General features: G+C 48.0%; 1 protein-coding gene across 1 annotated transcript in view; it reads left to right on the top strand.

Annotated features, from left to right (window-relative positions):
- Nucleotides 1–25419, top strand: part of LOC144149301 (cyclin-dependent kinase 20-like) — a 47426-nt gene that overhangs the window by 6827 nt on the left and 15180 nt on the right. The window contains exon 3 of the mRNA XM_077680871.1: nt 16749–16937. Coding sequence (XP_077536997.1) covers nt 16749–16937 — 189 coding nt within the window. The remainder of the gene's footprint in view (nt 1–16748; nt 16938–25419) is intronic.

The following is a 25419-nucleotide window of genomic DNA, read 5'->3' as shown; positions in this document are numbered from 1 at the left end:
CTCGAAATGACAACCAAGTTTCGCCCCGAGTGACATCTGATTTGCGCCCCGACCGTCATTCGATTTGAGCCGTGAGTTGCACCTCGATTATTGCCTAAATGAAACTTCACCTCACGGATCAAATCGAATTTCGCTTGACTTTCGCGTGATGGTGGTGTGCGCTCGATGGACGCGGACGGGCATTGGGAGGTCCTAAGGAGGCTCCGCACCGTTACGGGCGAGGGAGTAAGCCGTTTGACTCTCGGTTACTAACTCACGGCCTTAGCCCAATCATTCTGCCTTAGGCTGCCGAGAGGAGCGGACGCAGGATGGTTGGCTCCGTGCGAGCTGCGTTAACGGCCGTCGCCGGCCGTGGTGAACCGTATTCTTCGTTGCCAAAGGATTACCGTGTTGTTCTGCCCCCCCCCCCCCCCCTTTCCCCTGCCCACCGGAGAAGCGATGAACCGCGTGGTCGTTCTGCATTGCGACGTCGGCGGTCGACCGTATAGAATTGACGACTTCAGAGAACCGTTGAGAGGCGCCGATGTTATAAAGGAAGTTAGTGGCATAGGAGCGTTCCAGATGTCTCACGTATGGCTCGTTAATTTTCGGACGCACGACGCGAAGAAAAAACTGCTGGAACGCGGGCCGCTCAAAGTGAAAGGACGCCCCTGCCTCGTCGTTGACCCATTAAGGCACGAACTCCGGGTGAAGCTGCATTTGGTCGCCTTCAACGTGACCAACGAGACCATACGCAAGGTATTCTCCGAGTACGGCGACGTGAAGGAGGTGGCGAGTGATAAGTGGCGTGTCCAGGACTTTGAGAACTCCGAGTCGACAACACGGATTGTGCGCCTCGTTTTACACGAAGGTGTCACTCCAGACCGGTTGCCTCATCAGCTGCGGTTGGGCCCCGGCACTGTGCTCGTCGCGGTGCCTGGACGAGCCCCAATGTGCCTCAGGTGTCAGAGGGCCGGTCATATTCGCCGAGAATGCCGGGTCCCCAGGTGCTCTGAATGCCACGCCTTCGGGCACGAGCAGGCAGACTGCACCCGCTCGTATGCCCGGGCTGTGGGTCGAGGTTTGGAGGGAGACAATAGTGACTTCGTTATGGACGAAGAAGAAGCAGAAGGTGCAGCGGCGCCCGCAACGCCTGAACCCCCGAACGCTGACCTCGAGGAGGCAACTGGCTAGGCAACTTCGGGAAAGGAACCGAACAAGACAGTGAAGACGCAGGGGAACATCGGGCGAGCAGCTGACTCTTCTCGGGAAGCGGAAGCCGCCGCTCCAGACGGGGACAGCGTTGAAACTACCGGAGCTGAGAGCGCAATAATGGACTTCGAGGTGCAGCCAAACAAGCACCGTCATGAAGATGGCCCAGAGGCTGGGGAGGAACCAAACCAGGGAAAGCCAGAGGCGCCGTGGCAGGCCGGACGGGGAAAAAAGAATCATCGAGCAGCAGCCAAGCCAGGAGGGTTGTCACCTGGAAAAGGCGGCACTAAGATTACGTGAACACGTGTAGGCCAACGCACATCATACGGCGTGAGATTAAGGTAAGCGCCATGCGCTCGGTCTGGTTCCCCTAAATGTTGTCCTTACATAAGCCATTTCGATTAGCTACCCTCAATGTACGAGGACTCTCAGCTAAGAGGAGACAAAATCAACTGTACCGCATTGTAACGGAGAAAGACCTTGACATCATCGCCATTGAGGAAACGAAAGTCGAAATGAGGACCAGACCGACGTTATGGTGCGGCCTTTTACAACGCGCTACTACGTATGTGTTAGCCACGCTGTTGGACTGTCGGCAGGCTGTGTTCTTCTGATACGCAAGTCGTTAGAGGTGGTGATAGAAAACGTAACAGCATGCCAAAATGGGCGCTTTGTATTTTGTGATTTCTCATTATCATCAGAGCAGTGGCGAGTGATTTGTGTATATGCACCAACTAGAGTGCAAGAAAGGCGCGATTTTTTTTTTGAAGAAATAGGAAAATACTGGAGCAGCGAACGATATACAGTGTTATTGGGTGATTTTAATTGTGTTTGCTCGGAATTGGACAAAACCAGCAATACGCCTTATCGGGATGTAAGCACTGTATTATTATGCGAAATTGTGAATTATTTCGGTCTGGAAGACGTGGGAGATTGTTTTGGCAGCGGAAGATATGTCCAGTTTACACATTTCCAAGGGGCTAGCCACGCCCGCTTGGATAGGGCATACATTTCAGCCGAATTGCTGCCTTCGTGTTGTGATTATAGCGTATCCCCGGTTTCGTTCTCCCCAATGCCCCGACTGCGGAGCCACCGAAACAGTCTCTCATATCGTTTGGCAATGCCCCCACAACTCATTCCCTCTCATCTCTTGTTCTCTTGTGAAGAGCACTGGGAGGCGGCGTTACGCAGCTCGGACCCTCAAGTCCAGCAAGGACTTGCTGAACGAGCTGCTCAGGTCACCGGCACCCTCCAAGCGCTGGTCACCACTCGTCGTTAGCCCAACTAGTGATCAAATAAAGTGTTTTCTCTCTCTCTCTCTCTCTCCGACCACTGCTTAGTTTGCTTTTTCCTTGGTAGTAAAAAGGAAAACACCAAGAAATTTACACGGGATTTATGGAAATGAAATGACAAACTCTTAGAAGATGATATTTTCATGGAACGAGTAAGAAACTCTTTGGGAAAAAATAGAAAATTGCAGCAATGAAAAATACGGCGTTCAATGTGAACACTTCAAACAAGAAATAAAAATGGGAGCAATCGAAAGGGCAAGTGCCATTAAAAAGGAGAAACAAAAGCAAGAAAGTCTGTTGCGCACTATGTTGCAGACGATGGTTGCTGAAGAAAGGCGAGCACCGGGGGCGTTTAAAGAAAAGATACGGGCCACAAAAGCTAAACTGGAGCAGATAGATGCGGAGCGGTATCACGCAGCGCTTGTCAGAGCGAAAGCGGAAAAATTTATAGCGGGCGAAATGGTCACCAAGAGAGCGCTGGGGACGGAAAAAAGATACGCTCGCCGTAACGAAATAACGGAGATTGAATATAATGGCACAATTAGCAGTGATAAAGTAGATATTGAACGTGCTTTTTTTGAACACTATAGGACCTTGTTTTCTCGAAGCCTATTGAACTGGCAAAGTTTGAAAGTGAATTTGTGTCACTTCTGCCAAAAATTGACGATGAAGCAAAGTCACTTATGGAATCTCCTATCACCGTCGATGAAGTTAAGGAAGCTATTGGCAAGTTAAACCTCGGAAAGTCACCAGGCCCAGATGGCCTGAGTGCTGCTTTTTATAAGGCTTTTAAACATGACATATCCCCTGTGTTAACTGCTGTGTTTGAAGAAGATTATATGTTAGAAAGGCTTCCACCATCGTTTTCGGCTTCCCACACGATTTTAATTCCCAAAACAGAAGATATGGTCAAACTCCGCCAACTCACATCGTACCGGCCCATAAGCTTAACAAACGTTGATTATAAAATACTAATGAAAATATTGGCTAGAAGGTTGCAGACTGTAATTAGTATCTTAGTGGGGCCGCATTAAACATGTGGTATTAAAGGCAGGTCAATTTTTACAAACATACACAAGGCACGGAGTGTGCTTTAGATTTGCGACGTGACGCATACAGGCGTCGCAATGCTACAGGTAGACCTAGAAAAGGCGTTTGATCGTGTGCCCCACGATGGACTTATGGCGGTTTTGGAACATAGTAACATCGGATCAGTTATTCGAGGGTGTGCGCATGGCGTATAACAACTGTACAACTAGACTTATCGTCAACAAAGCGGTTGGAAGGCGTATAGAAGTGAAGAGGTCCGGGAGGCAGGGGTGTCCTCTTTCCCCCCTCCTCTTTTGCATATATATTGAATCATTATGTTTAAGGCTAATAAAAAACGACACTGTCAAGGGATTTCAACTTCATGCAGCTGAAATTAAAGTTTTAGCATACGCGGACGATATCGCTGTCTTCTGCGTAGATCAACAAAGCATTGCTAGGGTCATGAATACAGTTAAATGGTTTTGTTATGTTAGTGTATGTGCTGTAAACTGGGACAAGTGCCTGGGCATCTGGCACGGAGAGTGGAGTTCAACACCGGTGGTATTTCAAAATGTAAAGTGGGTGACGACACCGGTGAAGTACCTTGGTGTTCCTCTAGAGTATTATTCCGAGAGTGACCCTTACTGGAGGAGACAAGCCGTAGAGCTTAAGGAAAAGGCAGAGAAGTGGAAGGGCGCGAATTTATCCATTTTCGCTCGCACAACGATTTGCAACCTTTTTATGGCGAGCAAAATTGGGTATGTGTTACAGGTACTCCACTGTTCTCGGGCAAACGTCCAATTGTTACATCGTGTTTTCGCAGTTTTTGTTTGGGGATCAACCTGGGAGAGGATGAGTCGTACAAATCTCTTACGACGTGTACGGGAATGGGGTTAGGTTTAACGCATCTCTTTTTACGTCAGTTGGCAAACCGCTTTCTGTTTTGGAGGGATGTAAAGGATCCCTTTTTCCGCACCGTTTGCCAAGTGAGATTAGGCAGGGTTTTGCCTGAGTTGTCTGTTACGACATTGTGTATGCCAGGTGGTATCCGTGGCTATCTAAAAGAAGTTGTGGACTCGTTACGTTTTCTATGCGCACGGTTTTCGTTAGATTATTTGAGCGCAGTCACTAGGAAGAGACTGTATAACGATCTCTGCGACACTGTTTTTCCCGTTCCTATGTACAGAATTGTTCACTCGGCTGGCACGGGTCGAGATGTGTTAAAACGGGTTAAAAGAATGCCAGTTGCACCGGGATGTAAAAGATTTTTCTTTCAACTACACACCGGGACACTCCTTGTGAAAACATAAATGCAAGAAAAGGGCCTTTTTATGCCATGGGGTGAACAGTGTTGGTTATGCAACAAACCGGAAACCATTGAACATGTTTTCATTGACTGTTGGGACGAGGTCGTTTTCTTGGATGTGCTGCAACGTACGCTGAAAAAATATCTTCCAATCGATGCCCATGGTATTCGGTATTTGTCCGTTGAACATGATGATGATGGGGTCCCTCTAGATCTAATAATGTTACTAGGTCTGCACAGTATATCGAGATGCCGAATGGCAGTCCGCCACTCGGACATTGATGCGCAGCCAGTAAATGAGTATTTTCGAGAGGCCATATTCTCTTTTCTTGAAGTTCTAAAGGCACGCCAATGTGTTCCAGACTGGTTGTCACAAGTGGAGGAGTTAACAAAAATGAAAAAAATATTTTAGTAGTCAGCACTGTATCCTAGAGTGGAACAGTGATTTTATGTCTTAGTGTAATGGGTTTGTTTGGTTGTTGTGTATTATGTTTGTCACAGCGGTGTTTGTCTGGAAACAAAGAAAAAAAAACGGCCTTAGCCCAATGGGTAAGACGACTGACACTAACTCTGTCTGGTCTAACGGACACAGGCTCGATGCCTGGCGGTGCCTGCATGGTTTTTTGCGATTGTAAATGCTATGTGCACGGACGCGGACGGACATTGTGTGGTCCTAAGGTACTCCGCACGTAAAAAATGTTTTGCTTATAGCATTCTACGCCCGTACAGCCGTTTCCAGTGTAAGGCCAATGGAGCTCATTTTGTGCAGTCTACACCGAATATATGCACTTACGTTATGTGTAGCACAGGTCTTATCAAACGGCAGGCAACGAATTATGCATACAAGAAGCGTTATATCACTCGCAATAATTTTAGCGTATACCAACCATAAACACACAGGCATAACGCACAAGAACTGCGCTGTTAACGGCGAAAATTACACGAACATGGCAGGATAAGCCCTCACGCACAGGGGAATAATTCAGCCAACCGTATTTGTCAAGCCATGCAAGTTGAAATTTGTGTTTCTGTTTCGAGTCTGTAATGCAGTCTATCTCGTAGCTTCAATCAGCTAGGCCTCCGGAAGGACATGAGAAGCTGGTGCTTTGTAACAACGTCAATCTGGTGAACATTTCGGTACAGTCCAAATGTGGAGTCTGCTGTAAGGAACTCCCCCTTGATGTTCTTAAATGGTTGCATTATTCTTTGTCAAGTTTTCAATGCTTCGTGCATTAAATGGCCTTATAGTCTACCTGACGGCGTGTACTATATCCAGTAACTTTTCTGAGGCGGCCATCCACTTTAGAAGTAGGTACCATTCCTGGGTTAAGTATAGAGCAGGTCACTGCAAAGTAACTTTACATTTCGCAACAAAAAATAATAACGCAAAGACGGAGTTGTCTGACCGTACCCTTGCGGTTAGGCATGTTCTGTGCAAGTTGAGCCATGAGCAGCTTTCCCGCTCATGGCAGTGCTTTCAACAATGATTACTCTGCAATTTTTTAGCGAAATGAAAAGTTCTATTGCACAGCTAACATTTGGGGTGAATACTTGCTATGTGCACAGTTTCAAGTCGCGCACGTTGCGCGACTGGGTTCCTGAGCCATGGGAACTATCCCATAGAAATGCATGGGGAGTTAGATTTGACAGCGAATTACACAAACAAATAGTCAGAAACCTGAAATATTCTTTTAGCGTTTTAATCAGCACGTTGGCTTCTAGCTTTATGCCAAATATCATTTTCCTACAGTGGTTTTGCTAGGTTCCCGAGAGGTTGTAATTTTGAGCGAGAAAGCTGGGTATGCGAAATCTTGCTGCATTTGGAATTTTGTCCTGAGATCTGAGGAAAGAATTATAATGAGGTCCTACCATTCTGGTTTCAAACGATAATGAAAGGACCTACTTTTTAACGGACGCGTACGCTGCCATTGTTCTTTGAGTACACACTGCCGGTTTTAAAGCTAAACGATGAAACAGCATGGGCGGGACTGCGTAGGACGCCTAGAAATTTTGTAGTTTTCGTTGGCGACTCGGGAAATGTAAATCATGTTGGGAAGCTTCTTCGTCCACCAGAAAACAGGGAGCACTGATAAGTTGTACAGGGAAGTTGCACATGACCTTGTGTCGATGCTCGAAACGAGCCAGCATTTTATTGCCCGCAGTGCACCAAGAAAACATGCGTAATGGCATGGCCCCGCATACATAAATGCTACAGACTATCGTGTTTCAGCATGAAACGGACAGTAATGGTACAGCAAAGGTACTCGCTTTGTTTACAGCGACCGTGATGTTCAAACTTTCAAACTGAAGCATTGTTTCAGGCTACGAGATAATAGATTGCAAACAATTGCGAAGTTGTTTACAATGATAATTCTTTGGCCATTTTGGTTACTTAAGTAATGCTGACTATTGCTTAAAATTTCCTTCACGCGACATTTCAGGACGAATAACAGTAGTGGATCCAGGCAAAATCACATCAGGGAGGGGCGGGGGGGGGGGGGCGGAACTGTGCTGGTGTTCCTGAAAGGGCCTGTGGTCTGTAGCCTGTTTTTTTTTATTTAAGCCATTCGTTCCTCATGCCAAATCGATTAAGCATTGACCGAACGATACTCTTGAGCCCAGAAAACTTTAAAAAAAGGGCCAGAACGAGGTAAAGGAAAATTCTAGATGATGATGATGAAAAACCTTTAATAGAGTGGTGAGCTGGGCAAGTTGATATGGCGTCATTCTGGGCAACAGCCCGAAAAAAGACGTGGACGAAGGGAACGGACAGGACGAGCACTGACTCACAACTAGTTTATTCACGCGATCCGTGCGGAAAATAAACGTTTACAACAGAAGAGAGAGAGATAGAGAGAGAGAGAGAGAGAGAGAGAGAGAGAGAGAGAGAGAGAGAGAGAGAGAGAGAGAGAGAGAGAGAGAGAGAGAGAGAGAGAGAGAGAGAGAGAGAGAAAAAACATTCAAATCCAACACACTCCCTCGTACCCCCTCTCCCACATCGTCAGCACTCAACACCTTAACATGAAACTCGTGAAGAATGAACAGTGGGCCACACCGGGCTGATAACCGGGATAAAAAACATGGGAACATCAAGAATAACGGCACGTGCTAGCCAAGTACGCATATTCTTTGTCACACAGCGCAATCGACGTTTGGCTTACACAATTAGCTCCCAATTTCTTGATGTGAAACGCGTCAATGATTTCCCGGCCTGTCTGCCTGGCGTGTCTGGAAAGAACGGTTGTTTCTTTAAGTAAAGTAGCAGCCGCATGCGCAGCAGTGGTCAGCCAGCCGGGAGTAGGTGGTCGCTTTTAGCGACCTTCTATGCTCGCCTAGGCGAGTGTTGACACATCGGCCACTCTGACCTACGTAGCTCTTGCCAGACAGAGGAAGCCGATACCCGTATTGCACGGAACAAACCTTGGTCTGTGTTTCACACCACAGCTACCCTCTGTGCGATTGCCCTCTGCGCGGCTGCGCACTTGAGCACACATCTTGGTAAGCTTATGTGGTGCAGAAAAAACCACGCCAACACCTTAGCGCTGCGCTACATTTTTTAGCCCATGGGACAGCCTATGTGCGTAGGGAACAACAGCAAACCGTTCAGGCTTCAGTGCAGGGCCCAGAGCGTCGGCCAAGCCCGAGGCCGGGAGGCGCTTAACCAGTTTTTCACATGCGCGTGAGAGTACATGACGTGGGAAACCTGCGCACTGTAACCGGTGAACTTGCTGTTGGAAGCTTTCTGGAATGCTGTGTGGGCACGACTTCGTTAGAGCAGCTTTGAGTGATGAAAAAGCTATACCTTGCTTGATTACCTCCGAGTGACTGTAGATGCGTAAGGGAGCAGGGTTTTTTTAGCACGTGGCTTATAGCACCAGCACACATGGGACGGCACGAAGGTCAGGCTCAAGTCAAGAAACTGAAGCACCACTTCTTGCAGAAATTCAACTGTAAATTGAAGCCCAAGACCACACTCATGAAAAGGGGCAAGAAAAGAGCGTGCTGAATTTGCTTAGTCCGCTGTTTTAAACAGTACCAGAAAATCGTCAACGTGAACAACCTTTCCTTCTATATATAGGCTGGCGGCAATTTTCCTGTCCACTCTACTTAAGAAAATTTCACTCAACACGGGGGCAACTCTGGAACCTATTTAGTCCTTTATTTAGTATCAATCAATGTGTTTTTTAAAAACCCTTGCTAGGAGTCGGCCAGTATTCCTTGGGACCTGGCGGCTGCCTGAGCTTGATTGATGATTTCCCGTTGGGCTTCTAGGCCTGAGCTGAGCATCAGAGCCTCGCATGTGTCTATGGTGTTTGTGCTGTCGGATATCTGTGGGCACGTCCATATCATGTGGACCATGCTTGCCAGGCTGTCGCAATGTTTGCATTTGGGTTCAACTTGACCTGGGTAGAGTTTACTAAGCAGTAGCGGATTTCGGTAGGTTCCAACCTGTAATTTTCGCCAGATTGCCTCTTCCTCCTTGCTGAGTTTGCGGTCTGCGTCCGGGTATTCTTTTCTTGTTAACATGTAGTATTGAGTTATTTCTCGGTAGGTGAACATCCTTTCTTTTTCGGACAATACGTGTCCTGTGGAAGGGGCGCCTGAGCCTGCCTGGAAAGTGAGTCCTCGGGCGAGCTCGTTTGCTCCTTCATTGCCTCTGAGAGCCTGATGGGCCGGGGTCCAGATTAGTAAAACCTGATGGTCCATTGGGTTTTTTGCAGGGAATCTGACCGCCTCAGCTGATATTCGTCCTCTGTTATAATTGTTTATGGCGTTTTTAGAGTCGCAGATAATTACTTTGGTATTTTTGAACATAGCTGCCAGTGCTATCGCCACTTCTTCCGCCGTTGTGGCAGACCTATTTCTGATCGTGCAGCATGCGTGTATGACCATGTTCTCATCGGACGCAACCGCAATCTTGTCTCTTCTGCGATGGTATTCCGCAGCATCAATGTATAATACAATTTTTTTAATACAACCAAGGAGGGTAAAAAAATTGCTGGAGTTGAAGTCTCGTATACCAAACAATGGACTCGGCTGAAACCGGCGGCGGCCATCTTGCTGGGGGAAAGAAACAACATGCCAAGTGCTTTGCAGCGGTCTTTGCGGACTTTCCCAGCGGTTCTAAATTACGTAATGAATTCTCAAGCTATAATTCAACACTGCGTACTATGAGGCTAGCTATGTCGGACGTCTCCGTATTGATTTTTACCAAAGGAATTTCGTTAAAACTCAGATCTCCGAGTACACGGACATTGTTTTTTTTTCACCTTATAGGCTCGGATATGCAGCTGCCACAAAGTAAAAACAAATACATAGGAACTTGCAAAGTCATTAACAATTATGTTCTTAATTGTAAACTGTTCAAATGCAGATCTAAATTGATCATGCAAGTTGTCAGAACAAAAAGCAATTGAGAGTTGCCACTGTAGAGTGAAAAACAGCAGTTATGCAACAGACTAAGTGACCATAAAATGCAGCATTTTCAGAAAAACAACCGGAAACACCCAGATTCAAGTGTTGTGATAATAGACATAATGTAGTGACAAAAAACTAACACAGAAAACTTTCATGAGTATGACACTAATTAATGCTATTACGTTCATTGCATTGCTGCGCAACCTAACACACAAATAAGCTGCAAAAAAGAACCAACAATTTTTCTGGTAAATTACACCATGAGATTACATTGCCAGTGACATGAACTACCGAAAAAGGATGAACTAGTTTGTAATTTGGAAAACAAAGTGTTTATTGTTTGAAAGAAGACAGACTTATGATTCAAGACATCCAATTGATAAAACACTATGGAATGGCAAACAAAAGACACTGACAAAAGACACTGACTCAGCATCGTTCGTAAACCTAGCAGCAAAAAAAATTAAACGTTGAAAGCGCAAATACTGCGCTACACAATGCAACGAACACGACCAGTTTGGAAAAAACTTGCACGCGTGCAACTTACGTTGGAAATTTGACTCCCGGCGCCGCATTCACACTGTCTGCACAACCGTAGGCCACGCACGAACCAACTATACTTGTTTTGATCGCGTTACATGGCGCGCACGCGGATCAACAACACTTTCCCGCGCACGCACAGAACGCGCGCTGCAATTACGCGTCTTCTCCCCTAGCAAGATGGCGTCTCGGCGGCTTCACTTTACGGGAACCCCCTCCACTCCAGCAATTTTTTTAAATACAACGAACCGTCCTCCGTACTTCCTCTGTAGCGCTTCAGCCCTGCTATGTGACCTATCCTCGTGGAAAGCTGGGTTCATGTTCTTTGGAAGGGGCCGATTCGGATATTGTTTCTGATGTCCGGGGGAATATCCTCTTGCGGGTCGGCTGTGGTTTCATGAGGGATACCGAGTCTGCTCAAGATATGCCGGCCTGCCTCGGTTGACAACAGTCTTTGGTGCTGTGCAATTCTCGCGGCCTCGATCAGCTCCTCTATGGTGTTGGAGACGCCTAGCTTCATGAGCTTGTCCGTGGAGGCACATATGGGAAGTCCTAGGACAGTTTTGGTGCTTATTCTGATGAGCGCGTCTAGCTTGTCCTTCTCGTCCTTGGTTAGCTTTCGCTATGGTACTGCGTACGTGATTCTGCTGATCACAAACGCTTGAACAAGTCCGAGGAGGTTGTCTTCTTTTATGCCCGAGTTCTTGTTTGAAATTCTGCGAATGAGCCTACTAGTTTGTTGTGCACTGCAGTCTAGACGAGTTATTGTCTCATTATTTCTGCCGCTGGCTTGAAGCCATAGGCCCAGTATGCAGATGGTTTGCACTTTTTGAATTTCCTTTCCGCCTGCTTTAATCTGGATAGTCGGATTCCGGTCACTAATCCTTGACCCTGGCGTGTGAAGGACGAAAAGTTCAGACTTTTCCGCTGAGCATTTCAGGCACTTTCCCGAGAGATAGTCTTCAATTTCGTCCACTGCCGTGTGCAAAGTTTCCTCTATTTGGCCGTCGTTGTCCCTTGCTACCCGGAGGGTCACGTCGTCCCCATATATGCTGTTATTAAGATTTTCTATTTTCTCGAGACGTTCAGGGAGTCCAATCATGGCGATGTTAAAAAGAATGGGCGACAGAACTGACCCTTGAGGAGTACCTCTATTGCCAAGGCTTATTCCATCAAGTAAGCTTTGTCCAATCGAAATATTTGCTTTCCTGCCAGTGAGAAAATTCCTGAAAGGCAAGTTCGTTTCTTCGCCACCAGTACGAGGGTGCTATGATGATCAAATTGGGTGTAGCAGTGGATGCGCGCATCGGTAAGAAACGGGGTAACAAAAGTAGCGATGACGGGCACACCATGCGACAGCGGCTGCCTCACATTACGTTGAGTGCATGTAAATGAAGCAATTGAACTACTAAAACTGCAGCGACAACAAATACATTTTTAACTCTTCATGTATTTTAACTGTTCATGTACTTCCCGGACAGCGGTAATTAACTCTTCATGTACTGAACGCTGTCCCTATACGCTTTGAGTAACCCTTACTAACTTTGTGCATCATAGGATATTTAGGCGCTTATATGAGTTGAATTTACGTTTTTCCTCATTCAAAGTTACCTACCCGCCACGTAGTGGGCGCTCCTTTCAACAACCAATTCAAACACAAATATTGAATTAGAAATGAAACGAGATATATTTTTTTTGGCTCGCAGACATAAAAGTGCTGTGACATCCTGTAAATATTAGGAAGCGATTATTTAAATATTAAACGACATCAGTGATCACGCAAGGATAAATCAGTGAACAGGGGAAGAAAATGACTTACAATTTAGGCCTCTTTTGTGTGTTAGCACTTCGAGTGTGAGCTTCCCAAAGCCAGGGCGCTTCAGTCCTTGCGCCGTTCTGTCATGTCACCGTTGTTGTGACTCAGGCCCCTGAATTTACACTGCTCTGGGCAGCCGCCGCCCAGGGAAAGAGCGGCCGTGGACGCAATAGAGGGGCTTTAATTGTGACCGAGGTCGACGATGGCCATCGGGTATTTATTCCTGTCGCGAGCGCCGTCTGCCTATGGCAGGGCTGGTGACCGTCGGGCCTTCACGTTTAGGATAATGTCTGGAACTCGCTCGGCGAGCCGCAGCGTGCCCTTTTTGTCAACTCGCTGTTCCCCAGTTTCCTGGGTTCGCGAAAAATACCACCGAACGAATCTGGATAATCGCGGAGGAGAAAATGACGTCTGCAACACCGCTTTCAAAAGAGGACACGCAGTGCGTGCAAGCTGAGCCCATTCAATTATCCCACGCCAATACCGTCCCGGGCTCCACAGAAACGTGAAAAAGAAGGAAGGGTGACGCGCGGAAGAGGGGCATACTTTGCTGTGCGCCTCACCCACAAAGGCCCTCTGCCCAACCACGACATTCATCCATCTAAAGCACACGTTTCGACGAATACGCTGACCCATCGCTTTCTTCAGTTAACTTGTAGGAATATTGACTGTCTGCCACCGCGCTTGCACGTGGTTCTGCTTACGCATGCAAAGATCGTCTTTTCCCTTTCGGGCCTTCATCTTACAGTCTTTGCCCATCAATGGCCGGCGGTCTGTCTTTTTTTCGGACCCCAGTTAGTGCTTGCTTCCCCACTCATACCGTGACGAGTCAATCTCCTCTGCTGAGAACGACACAAGCCGACCAATTATTAGATGCGAAGCATCTCATGGTCGGGCTATGTCCCTCCCTTGTTGTTGTTGCGCCGTCCACACCCCCACTGCGCATGCTCGGCTTGCTGAACGCCCGGTGGTATCTTACCCTTTAATGGCTCCTGGAGCGACAGTGTTGCCGGTATCTTCCTGGGCCGGCACGAGACGAGCACGCGTCCCCTTTAAGGGCTCCTGGAGCGACAATGTTGCCGGTGTCTTCCTGGGCCGGCAGGAGACGAGCACGCTTCACGCGCCTTCGACGTTTCATCGTCGTCGGCAGCGGCGTGCGTCGGCGAGTCTCGGCGGGCCGTGATTACAAGCAGCCCAGAACCATCCGGGGAACGTGCATCGACCTCATCTTCAGCAACTTTAGGGTTCATCCACTACAACACCGCTTGACCTTACATTTCACAGACCATAAAGCGGTTATAATCAAAGCGGAACGCTAACCACAGCTCGACGTCACCTACGTTGAATATGATGATAATAATGCTTAAAGACAAACTCATACCACGTACAACGTCTCTCTCTCTCTCTCTCTCTCTCTCTCTCTCTCTCTCTCTCTCTATTTAATGCCTCTCCACTGTAACACCCGCCTCCCTCCTCCAATAAAATTACACAATCTTCCCGTAGGGGAACCCTGAGTAGTATGCGAAACAGCCATGGGGTCAACGCAATTTCCCATTTCGTAGTTCCGGTAAGTGAAAAGTATAGTAGTTACCATGGAAACCAAACGGTAAATATAACGGTAGCTACGTACCTCAACCTAACGGAAACGACGAACTGAAAACTAATGGGCACTTGAATCGACCCCATGGCTGCTTCGCATACTACTCAGGGTTCCCCTACGGAAAGATGGTGCAATTTTTAGATGCGACTGCATTTCATTCACTCGCCTTGTCCCTCCATACGGCGTTGTTGTCCGTCCACACCCCTCCCCTATTCTCCTCGCCGCGCGAGCTGCGCTCTCTGCCGCTCACCCCCTCTACTCTCCGATAGCGAACACTCTCTCGCGAGGGGCATTGGATTGGATTGGATTGGATTGGCTTGGCTTGGCTTGGCTTGGATTGAATTGGATTTGGATTAAAGTAGATTGCGTTGGATTGTGTTGCGTCATAGCCGCGGCAGGGGGTTCACGGCACGTTTCACGCGATGGGAGAATCAACCTAACGGAAACAACAACGGAACCCCCTATGCGTCGCATCTACACAGGGGTTCCCGCGAAGGGAGGTGGGAGTATTTTTTCTCTGTGTGGCGACATGCCACCCACAAAGGGACACAATGCATGCCTTTGGCGTCCCGTGGGCTAAGCATACCCGAGGGCGCCATCGCTTTTGGAGCTGCACCCCTCCGCAATTATCCTGACCCGGGCGCTTCGTTTTGTGTAAGCACCAATGCGTTAAGACAGCAAACGAGTCGTTAATGTTTTCAATAGTGGCCCGTCCGAAGGTTATGCGCCTTTGTTCACAGACGACGTACCGGGCATAACAGGCAGCACAGCGTCTACCGAAAAATTTCGGGGGGAGGGGGGGCTGAATCCCGGTCAGCCCCCCCCCCCCCCCCCTTCCCTCCTGGCTACACCACTGAACTGGTCCTTTGCTGGGTCCCAGGACACGCTTGGGCCGCTGGCAACGAGTTGGCGGACGAACGAGAGGGCCGCTGCTGCTGCACTGACTGCTGCAGACATAACAACGGTACCCTATACAGACCTCAAGCCACACATAAGACAACACTTGCGTAGAACACGGCAAACACACTGGAGTGAACAGACAGACAACAAACTACATGTAATGAAGCTGATGAAGCCACACTTGGGACACACGCAACACTTGGGACACACCACTGACACACGCAACAGATACACAGAAGTCGTTTTGGCTGGGCTACGGATAGGGCCCACACATGCAAAGCACTCGTATCTACTCACGGGATCTTCAAGACCCTAGGGCAGCAGGTGCAGAGAGTCCCTATCCGTAGTTCACATTCTCATTCAATGCAAAACACTCGACACCTCACGACGCAAACATTTTCCTGTACTGCACAGACATCCCGCTACACCCACATTGGCCGACAACACAATGTTTTCTATTAAGCCTGTTTTGCAGTTTTTTTCAGACATCAAGTTTTTACAGCTCCTTTCATATCATGCATAATCATCCTGGCGCTATACACCACTTATTTTCATGAATTTTAACTCACTTCATTTTTTTTACTTATGTACATCTGAGGTATCATCAAGGAACCTTGTCTTTGGAGCTCTTTGCGCTTGTTGGTCTTGCGCCATTAACCCAAACCATCATCATAAAATACGAGGCATAAAACGAAAGCTTCGTCGCGAATCCTGTTTCTTTCTCTGCAGTTCACCCGGTTATTTTTGGTGCAGGGTGCAACATGGGGGGGGGGGGGGGAAGGTTTGCTAGTTATGTTGGTATTTTTCGAGGGGGAGCATTTTTATTTGGAGGAAACAGACGCATCCATCCGTGTTACTGGGTAAAAAAACATCAGAGGCCCCCCCCTTTTTTTTTATTAGAAGGATGGTTAAAACGCGAAGGAAATTACTCTCGTACAACCTGAGGCATAGTCCAAGTCCAAAATCCAAACTGCTTCGACCACGTCTGAATGACGCAGTCGGCGTCATAACGCCAGAGACCCAGCATAAAGTTTGATACTAGTATATATTAGAGGGAAATCTAGCGCCACTATTTAGGGAAGCAGCGCTTCAACGAGCGTTCCGTCACAGTGTACCGGGCAGGCACGTTCCACTTCTTCTAAGCATGGCTCATGAAAAGACTGAAAAAGTTGCCTCTGGCTGCAAAAAAGCAACAATAGTTCTGCAAAAAGTTATTCAAATTTGTTTTGTTATAATAAAATTGAAGCTTCACAAAGATTTGTTTGCCAGAGATTATTTAGAAGTTTCATGCAAGATGAACAAGAAAAATATGTTATCCTTTTTTGTTGATCTTGGCTTCGAGATAAAAAAAAAGCCTGGTAGCTAGCCAAGCCAAGCAGGCGAGGAACGTCGCCACTGCAATGGCGGCGGCCACGGCGGCATGCGATTGCAGCGCCAGATTTACCTCTGTATATATTATGAAACTTTATGGGACCCACGGGAAGCGTATTTTTTTCTTTTGAGGCGCTTGACGTACCCTCGGCGGTCATCATGATCAGCAGCATCATCACATGTCCTTTGTTAAAACCGATCGTGTGCAGATGGCATTCCTGCAGTGCGTTTTGATGTTGCGACCAACGGCGCAAGCGAAGCAAAGCTCCGCCTTAAAAACCGCAGGTGGTGAAGTTGCTGGACGTGGTAGCGAGCAGCAGCGGCGTCCTCCTGGTGCTGGAGTTCCTCTGCTGCAACCTCTCCTCGATGATCCACAACCCCGAGGTGCCCCTGGACGAGTCCCACATCAAGTGCTGCATGCGGATGCTGCTGTGCGGCCTCGACCACTGCCACGGCATGGGCATCCTGCACAGGGTGAGGGTAGTGTCACTCGGTGACAACTTAAGAACGGCACCGGAAGTTGCCGCTGTGCCTTATCACCGTAGCCGGATGTTTCTCCGCGCGGCGCAAGTAGGGCGTTAGTGGGAATATTTTGAACACGGCGTGAGCCGTTCCCGTGATTTTTTGGACCTAATATGCTTATAAACGACTCCAGTGACGACAAACAAACTGCGTGAGACAAGGCAGACGATATCACGCATTCACAGCAAACCCCTTTCAAAACCCACGCGCACTGACGTCACGGGTCCGGCGCTTTGGCGGAGTGGTACACTACATGAGGGGGTGCCGTTCTTGAGTTGTAACCGAGTGTAGATAAGGGTACGGAGTATCGGCACTCTTTTCGCCTATTGTTCCGTGCCGCCGCCGTGATCATTGGTCAGTTCGCATCACGTGACACTTGGTTACACCGCGATGATTCACGGGCACCGCAATTTTGTTGTTTATGCGTTTCCTGTCGGTCAACTGTGGTAGTCTCAGCTTGTCCTCCCTGCTCTGCGGCTGTGCGCGACTGGCGCCGTTCCGAACGCGAATAAAAGATAACGCGTGTAGCAGCCTTTCAGCTGCAGAAGTGTGTTTGAAGATGCCGCAATGCTGAGTCTTCGGCAGTGTTGTTAACAAGTGATTTCGTCAAAGTTAGCGGTGAGGCTGCAGAGCGGCAATCTGGCAACACTGATAAACACCAGAATGGCCGCCGTTGCTCCCTTGCGTGCCTCAGTGACTGTAGTCTGTATCTTATCTAGTGACACTATACTCGGATACAACTCAAGAAAAGTGCGGCTTTTCCTCATCAAAGGACCCCCTTCCAGCCAATGGTGTCGCCGTATCAACGTGACGTCGCGGTAGACCGCCTCCACGCCGCGCTCACGGAAGAAATCACAAAACATGTTCTTCCGCGCTTCCGGACTTCTACCAAAATGGCCGCCTCCGCTGTTCGCGTCAAACCGTCGGCGTCGTCGGGCTCTCTGACGACGATTTTTAGTGCCGTTCAGTCGTATTCCTTGTTTGCGTGTTGTGTGCAGTGTTCTTAACATGCTCGGTAATGACAATCGCTACGGTGTTTTTTCTTCTGCTTTGTGAGCGCTCGCGTTGCCGGTAAGCAGCCGCCGCTGCAGTTACTGCAGTACGCTGTGTGATACGAAGCTGTCGTCGTCATCCTGTGCGGGCGTTTGGCCTTGAGCGTGAAGTACCGTTCTACCGTTTAGTCCCTCCTGTGTCTGCTACCCACGTTATCGCACCAGTGTCTGCGACAGGGGGCGATAACTCCTTGTTTATTTCTCGTAGATTACGCCAGCAGTTATTAACGCCATGGACAGTATGCACGGGGCGAAACGCAAGTCACGCGACGGCGCGCGCTGCATTTCGTGAAAGCATATATGTCGAGCCGTGTGTCCCAAGTCCATGTCGGGCGCAAGCGTATTCGCCCAAATTGTGATCAAGTTGCCAAATACAAGAAGCAGAATTTTCGCACTTTTTGACCGTGAATGCGTACGAGCTGTAGCTTAGCTACGTGATGGGATTTAATATGCAACCTTTTCTATTTTGTTTCTCGGTTACGCTGAGATACCATTGTTAAATGTGTTAATTGCAACAAGTATGTTTTTGTCGCCTGTTTTTTGTTGGAGTGCCTTAAGTTGTTGTTTCGGACAAAAACCTTTGTGAATTAAATACGAATAGGCATCTGCTTTGAGTTTGCATTGTCTATGATGATAAAGATTCCACAGGAGTGTTACCACTGTAAGTTCAATTTCATTGTCCCGTTTATGCTTTGTGAATGAGCTGTGGTTCGCGATAGTAACATTGCATTAGCTAGATTTCACCGGTATGACCAGCTGCAACAATGCATGTGAAGACATGAAACGCAGCACTGAAATCAAATGAACCACCTTTCAGCTTTTTCTACACATGCGCATGCATATTGTTCACCAAATCAAATTCTTGCACGAGATGTGCATTATTGAAGCTATATAGACACTGCTTGCCTTGTGTTTGTCTCTTAAGTAAGAAGCTGCTGCTGCAATGGTCATCTGCATGCACGTGCTCTAAATTCAAAATAGAGCATTCAGGGTGGAAAACAGCTCAGCTTTTCATCCATTCTCACTGTTGCGTCACAAGTGGCCGCTGGAGCGAGAAGCTCGCTGCTCCAAGTCAAATAGCAAGCTGCTGCTTGCCACAGCACTGTTCGCAACTCAACTCGTGCAATGTCTACACATATATTAGGAGTGTAAATCACAATGACAGAACATGAATTGATGCCCACTTCATAACACAGGCAATGAAGTCTGTTTGAAGGGTTACGTAGTGATCTGCACTGATTGATGACATGTCGGTTGAGTTGATGCATGGAACAACACATATGGTACACATCGCTGCACTGAAACTGGTCAATGCATATCATACTTTTCTTGCTACGCAAAGGCAAAATCGGATCATATGTTCAGGAGGAAATTTATAATCTCGCCAAATATGCACTACATGAAATTATTCCCATACATGGGAGGATCAATTGAAACCAACCTTGTTTCCCCTTCCCAAAGCTTTGGGGATTGTTTTTAACATTGCATTTTATCCAGTGGAGTAGGCAACAGATAAAACCTATTTATCCTAAGTCCTGTGTAAGACAGCAGATAGCTAAATAGAATCAAATTAGAAATAAAACACCGAAGCAACTTTTCTTGTCCTCACTGCTGTATCCTGTCAGATTTGGCTCGGACAGCTAAACAGACGCACTGCTGAATTATGCATAGCAAATGAAACGAGCAATAAGACACTTAAACAGATTTATTTGTTCTCAATGTTCTACAAGAAGACAACTTGGCTCAGCCAGCCACACGGACACACAATGTTCAGTTACATGCTTTCACGTAGGCATTTAATTTGCAACTTTGCTTCTGAATCCAATACACGCATAAGTGTCCAAACAATGTAAAAAACGTGGGGTGAAAACTCGAGCTAGCGTCTTTTCCTGTAGGTGAAACTTGCCTTTATAGCCATTTATATAGTGTCGCACAAGGAGCCGTAGAGCCACACACTGCAGATGATTCTGCTTGAAGTGAATTTGCGAACTCGCTTGACTCTGCTTGCACACACCTCATGCTACACATGCGAATAGCCATCCTCCCTGTGCAGCGAAAACTATCGCATAGTGCAAGCGTGGCCCTGCTTCCAGAAAATAGTTTGGAACAGTGTGGGTTTCCTCTAGCTCGAGATGTAGAATTTTCTTTTATGGATACGTCTGCCACGCAGTGTCTTGTCAGGACTGCATTCATTCGGCCTAATTCCTGCACCACACTGGCAACAAATGAAATCAGAAACCAAGCACTGCAACAGCCTTTTCTGATTCTCACAGCTACATATCAAGGCAACCAGTCCTGAGCCAGCACTACACAATACACCGCTCGGTTCACTACAGCAAATGATATCATGCATCGATTGTTGAAATAACTTGTCATCCTCACTGTCATACTGGAAAATCCCTGTCGACTCTACAACACAGCATACAACATTCAGTAATGGCAAATGAAATAAAAACCAAACACTGCAATTGCATCTTCTGATTCTCATAGCTACATATCAAAGCAATCAACCATGAACAAGTTACGCTGCACACACAGGCTGCTCAGTTAACTCCAGAAATAAGTCTTAATAACGCACACAAACAGCATGTCTGGTCTTCTCTGCTGTCTGATGGAGTTTCTTGCTCCTGCAGCTATGGAAACACACCTACTTAAGCTAAATTGCGCACTCCACACTAACTGAAAGGGGCAAAGGCGGCACTGGCGAATAGCTGGTTGCCTTACACATCTTCGAAGGACTCGATACCAGATAGGTCACTGTCGGAGTCCATGTCATCTTCATCCAGATGGATTATAATAGGTTGAACATGCGCACTTGCTCCACCGTCTCCCCTGAACTTTGTTTCAATGCTGATCACATGCTGAACTGCGTTTGCCCAGTGTTGAGCTGTTACCTTGGCAGCTTCTTCCCTCAGGAGCACCTCTACATCTGCCAGCTTAAATGTGGCATTTCTGGCTGCGACACCTCGTTTCATCTGCGCCCATATGAGCTCAATGGGATTGAGCTCACAATGGTAGGGTGGGAGCCTAAGCACAATACATCCAGCCCTTTCAGCTGCACCGTCAATACGATATTTGATGTACCGTGTCTTTACAGAGGCCACAAGGCTGAGGAGCTCCTTTATAAGCATTTTTTTATCCCAAGCAAGTCCTTTGGACGTCAGCCAGTCCTGAACGACCTGTTTGCGCGAAGACGTCGTAGGCACTGCTTCTTCCAGCCGCGAGTGGTACGAGGCATTGTCCATGACAATTACACTACCTTGTGGCAGTTGCGGCAAAACGGCGCCAAACCACCTTTCAAAGCGGGTGCCGTCCATCTCCTCGTGGTAGTCGCCGGTCTTCGTACCCCGAAAGATATCCAGGCAACCACTGACGAAGCCGTCCTCGCTGCCAATGTGCGTTACAATCAGGCGCTGTCCTTTCCCTGACGGCTGCTTCAAACCTGTCGTCAGACCACGCATGAAGGCGTCGTGGTGGGAAGCAACCGTCGTGTCCGTCCAAACAGTCGATAGCGTGTGTCCCGCATTCACCCAGGTTTCATCAAGGTAGAAGATTTTTCGACCTTCCATCCTGTACCTGGCGACGTCGTAGAGGTACTTCTGCTGCCACGCGACAATGTCGTCCCGCTCGATCAGCAGCGAGTTCCGGCCCCTCTTCTCATACCTGAACCCGATGTCATTCAGCAGGCGGCGCACAGTCCATGGCTTGAGAGGAGTGACATCGCCGCTAGCGTTGAAATCCGCAGCAATTGCCTTCACTGTCGGAATCTCATTGCTGCGAAAAAAACGATGCACGGACGACCGCAATGCGCACTTCGTGAAGTCGTCGTACACTTCTGTGCGTCGTCTCTTTCCGGCGCTTCGCGGGCGCTTTCGGGAGGGCGTCGCAACATTTCCGTCGTTATTTTTCATCTCCTTCTTCACGTCCATCACCAAGCTCACGCTGACTCCAAGAAGATCGCTCACGGTCGCGGCCGTTTCTTCAACGCTGCGCTCTGGGTGAAGATGCCGCAAACGAACGCACGCGTTCCGGATCATCTCCCGTCCGCAGCTGCAGATGACACGGCCGCTTTTGTTTTTCTTGTACCATCGGCGTGGCGTAGATGGCAACGCACCACAATTCTCAGTCGAAAACGATGAAGCACATTCAGATGCGACTTCTTCGGGATCCATGGCGGGAAATGGGGCCGGCAATGCATAAAACCAGAAGCTGCCAGAAGCAAGCGGCTGAGGGAAAACCCGGAAGAGCAGAAATTCACCATCAGGAATATAATTGAAACTCGCTACTGCAGCTGACGATAAATTCTTTCACGCATTGCATTAAAACGGGCACATAAAGAATTTTAGCTAAGGTTTTTATCTCCGCTCAAAGTGAAGGCGCTCTTACGAACTACTTTTCGGCACGGACGCATTAAGGAAAGCGTGGCTCCGAGCGCTGCCTGCAGGTGCAATGCGGTCGGCCACGACGTCACCTTGATAGAGCGACACTATTGGCTGGAAGGGGGTGGTGGAAGTGGGGGATTAGGCGACGCCCCTTTTTTCTTGACTTGTATCCGAGTATAGGTTAGGGGATCAAGCAGCGCGCACAGAGCTATATACAGTTCGGGTCGATTTCAGATAGTGGGTGATGTGCGCATCTGAAACTCCACAGCAGTAGCGTCCCTGGAAAATGCGGCGTAGCTCGCATACATCGCGTGACTTTCCGGGCCCATTAGGTTATTATTTCTAAAGCGAAGCTTTCTATGCCTCACTGACGGCGTCGTTCATCGCGCAAAACGCAATCGAGTCCACTTATAACTATACCGCTTATAACAATCTATCGGATATAGCGATGAACAGCTATGGCCCCGTCAACTTTTGTAATCTTTCTATGGTAAAATAAACTGCTTATTACAATGCTCCAGTGCCACGATATCGGATATAACAATTGAATCCGGTTATATTGTGCACCAAAAGTGCAACAATGACGACTCTAATGACGCGGTTGCGCAGCCTACTCACGCAGTGCCTCCGTAGGAGGCCCAATGCGGCACACAGTCCCTAGGGGACTTTGTTTCGGCCAAGGATATTTACCTCAACTAGGTGAAGCACCTATAGATGCTCTTGGAAAAGATTTGCGGTAGCTTCACACGCGGCAAAGAAAGGTGACCGACTATAGCTTCTTTTCCGCAAATTAGTACTATAGTTCATACCACAAGCTACGTGCAGCACTGTGGAGGCTACATTGTTGCGCCCACTGAGGGCTCCTAACTCACCGTGAAGGAAGCGACAAAAGGCGCCGGGGCCTCGCGGTTCCCCCTGCCGCGAGGGGAGAAGGAAATGTCATTTCAAGGCCCCCTTCACGGTGAGTTAGGCGTGCTCAGTGGGCGGACTGTTACAACAATGTAGCCTCCACAGCGCTGCACGTGTGGTATGAACTATAGTACGACCTTGCTGGTATGCGAATAAAATGTTTTGAGCTCTGTTCCGTCTTTTTATTTAGCAACCCGCTTATAACAATTATCCGCTATAACGACGGGATTTCCTTGGAACATGGATATTGTTATAAGTGGACTAGACTGTACAGAAAATCCAACTTTACGCCATATCAAACGCCTCAAGACAAAAAAAAAAAGCGCTTCCTGTTGTCGGAATCGTACTTATAAGTCCCTGGCGTTATGAAGCCGCCGTCTAGCCGATTGCGCCATTCGGACGCGGTCGAAGCAGTTCGGATACGACTCAGGTTGCATGGGAGAAAGCTTTGCGCTTCAGCCTTCTTTCTCGTTAAATAAAAGGGGCTGCGATTTTTTTCATGCTGGTGACCACCGCTGTTTTGGGACTTACATAGGGTCTTCATGCCTGCAGGTATGACCGCCTAAGCAGCCATACCTTGTTTTAGTGTCCCAAGACAACGCTAGTCTCCTATACGACGTGCACGCTCGACCTCACGGATTCCATCATGTGTGCAATGACTACGTGGGCATGCTCCCGAGGGAGCATCACCTGGTGGTGTTACTTCACTTTGTTTTATTGCTGCTCTTTCGTGCACAGAGGCACTTTTGGTCGTTTTCTCTTCTAACACGACTCCTTTGTGAGTAGCAGTGTAGTTTTCGCGGAGACCACACAGCCGACTCCTAGTCACTGCGGCGGCGTCCCTGTATGCTGCCTATAGGTTGTGGGAGGCGCATAGCGCGTAGGCTACGCGTTCTTCAAACGGGCAGCCTAGCCACGGTCCGCCGAGAATACCCTGCTCACTGACGTGTAATGTCAGTGGAATGTTTACTCTGACAAGGTTACAACCGCGGGCACCCAGGTTTTAGTTTGGTTTCAGTTGTTCACATTCGGCGTCGCCCAATATTCCCTATTTTCAAACATATTGGCTAGCCTCAGTCACGCACAAAGGTCGCGAAAGGACAGCTGTATCGTCTGTATGGGAAGGCATGTCGCTCTAACAGAAGAAAAAAAAAAGATGTACTACCATTGCTTTCTGTATAGTGGGGACACGTACCACCGCCGACGCTGATCGCCAGCTAGTTAATCGACGCCTTTCTTAAGCTAGAGCGAAGAACGTGGGTGTTGCCATTAAGCCTTAGCTCTCAAAGCATGAGAAACATACATTTTGAGAATTGTCTAGTGATGCGCTTCTCCTAGTAGTCCGCTTCTCCGCTTCACCAACCTTTTGTTTCCGTGGTGTTTTTGAAGGAATATGGTAATCCAGGCAGCGCCTTTGAGGGGCGGAGCACTTTGGGGGCTAGGGCTGTCGGCGTCTCCTGTCGTCGTCTGAGGTCGTCACGGTAAATCAAGTTGCCAAACGATGGTAAAAGAAACAACTGTACAATGGATAAAACTGGTTCAAAATGAGCTAACATGATTTAAACTAATTTAAAATACACGAATAATCAGGATTTAATTGCATTATAACAGCAAATTGTTAAATTCCGTCCCGAAATTAGTTTCAAACGCCAGGATTTCTCCTGTAAAGCATACTTCTTAGCATGCTGCGGCGTGTGACGCGAAGACAACTTATGGCCAGTCTGTCTCTCCTTGCTTAAATCCGATTTCACACAAGAGAGGGCGCCACCGCCTCAGCAAGCGCGCGATTGCTCCTCGTACCGGCGCTTCTCCGGAGCTCAATCGGCGTGCCCCATGGGGCGAGAGAGAGACTTACAATCTTTGAATGCACTTATAGACCGCATGCTTCGCCCCTCTTTTTGTTTCGCGTTAGTGGAGATGGCGTGGAAATTTTTTCTGTTATTTAATGTGTTAAAAATACCTGCGGTGTACCACAGAGCACCAACAGTGTGACGCATTGTATCTGCACCAAAAATACATAATTAGCGATGTTTAATAGTCATAATCGTTATAATAACATCACAAAATTTAATTAGAAAGGGGCGACACATC

The sequence above is a fragment of the Haemaphysalis longicornis genome, unplaced genomic scaffold (genome assembly GCF_048455015.1).
Source record: "Haemaphysalis longicornis isolate Haplotype H1 unplaced genomic scaffold, Haemaphysalis longicornis Haplotype H1 scaffold_8, whole genome shotgun sequence".
Classification (NCBI taxonomy): Eukaryota; Metazoa; Arthropoda; class Arachnida; order Ixodida; family Ixodidae; genus Haemaphysalis; species Haemaphysalis longicornis.
The sequence above is the reverse complement of the archived record's forward strand: the minus strand, read 5'-3'. Positions and strand labels throughout refer to the sequence as shown.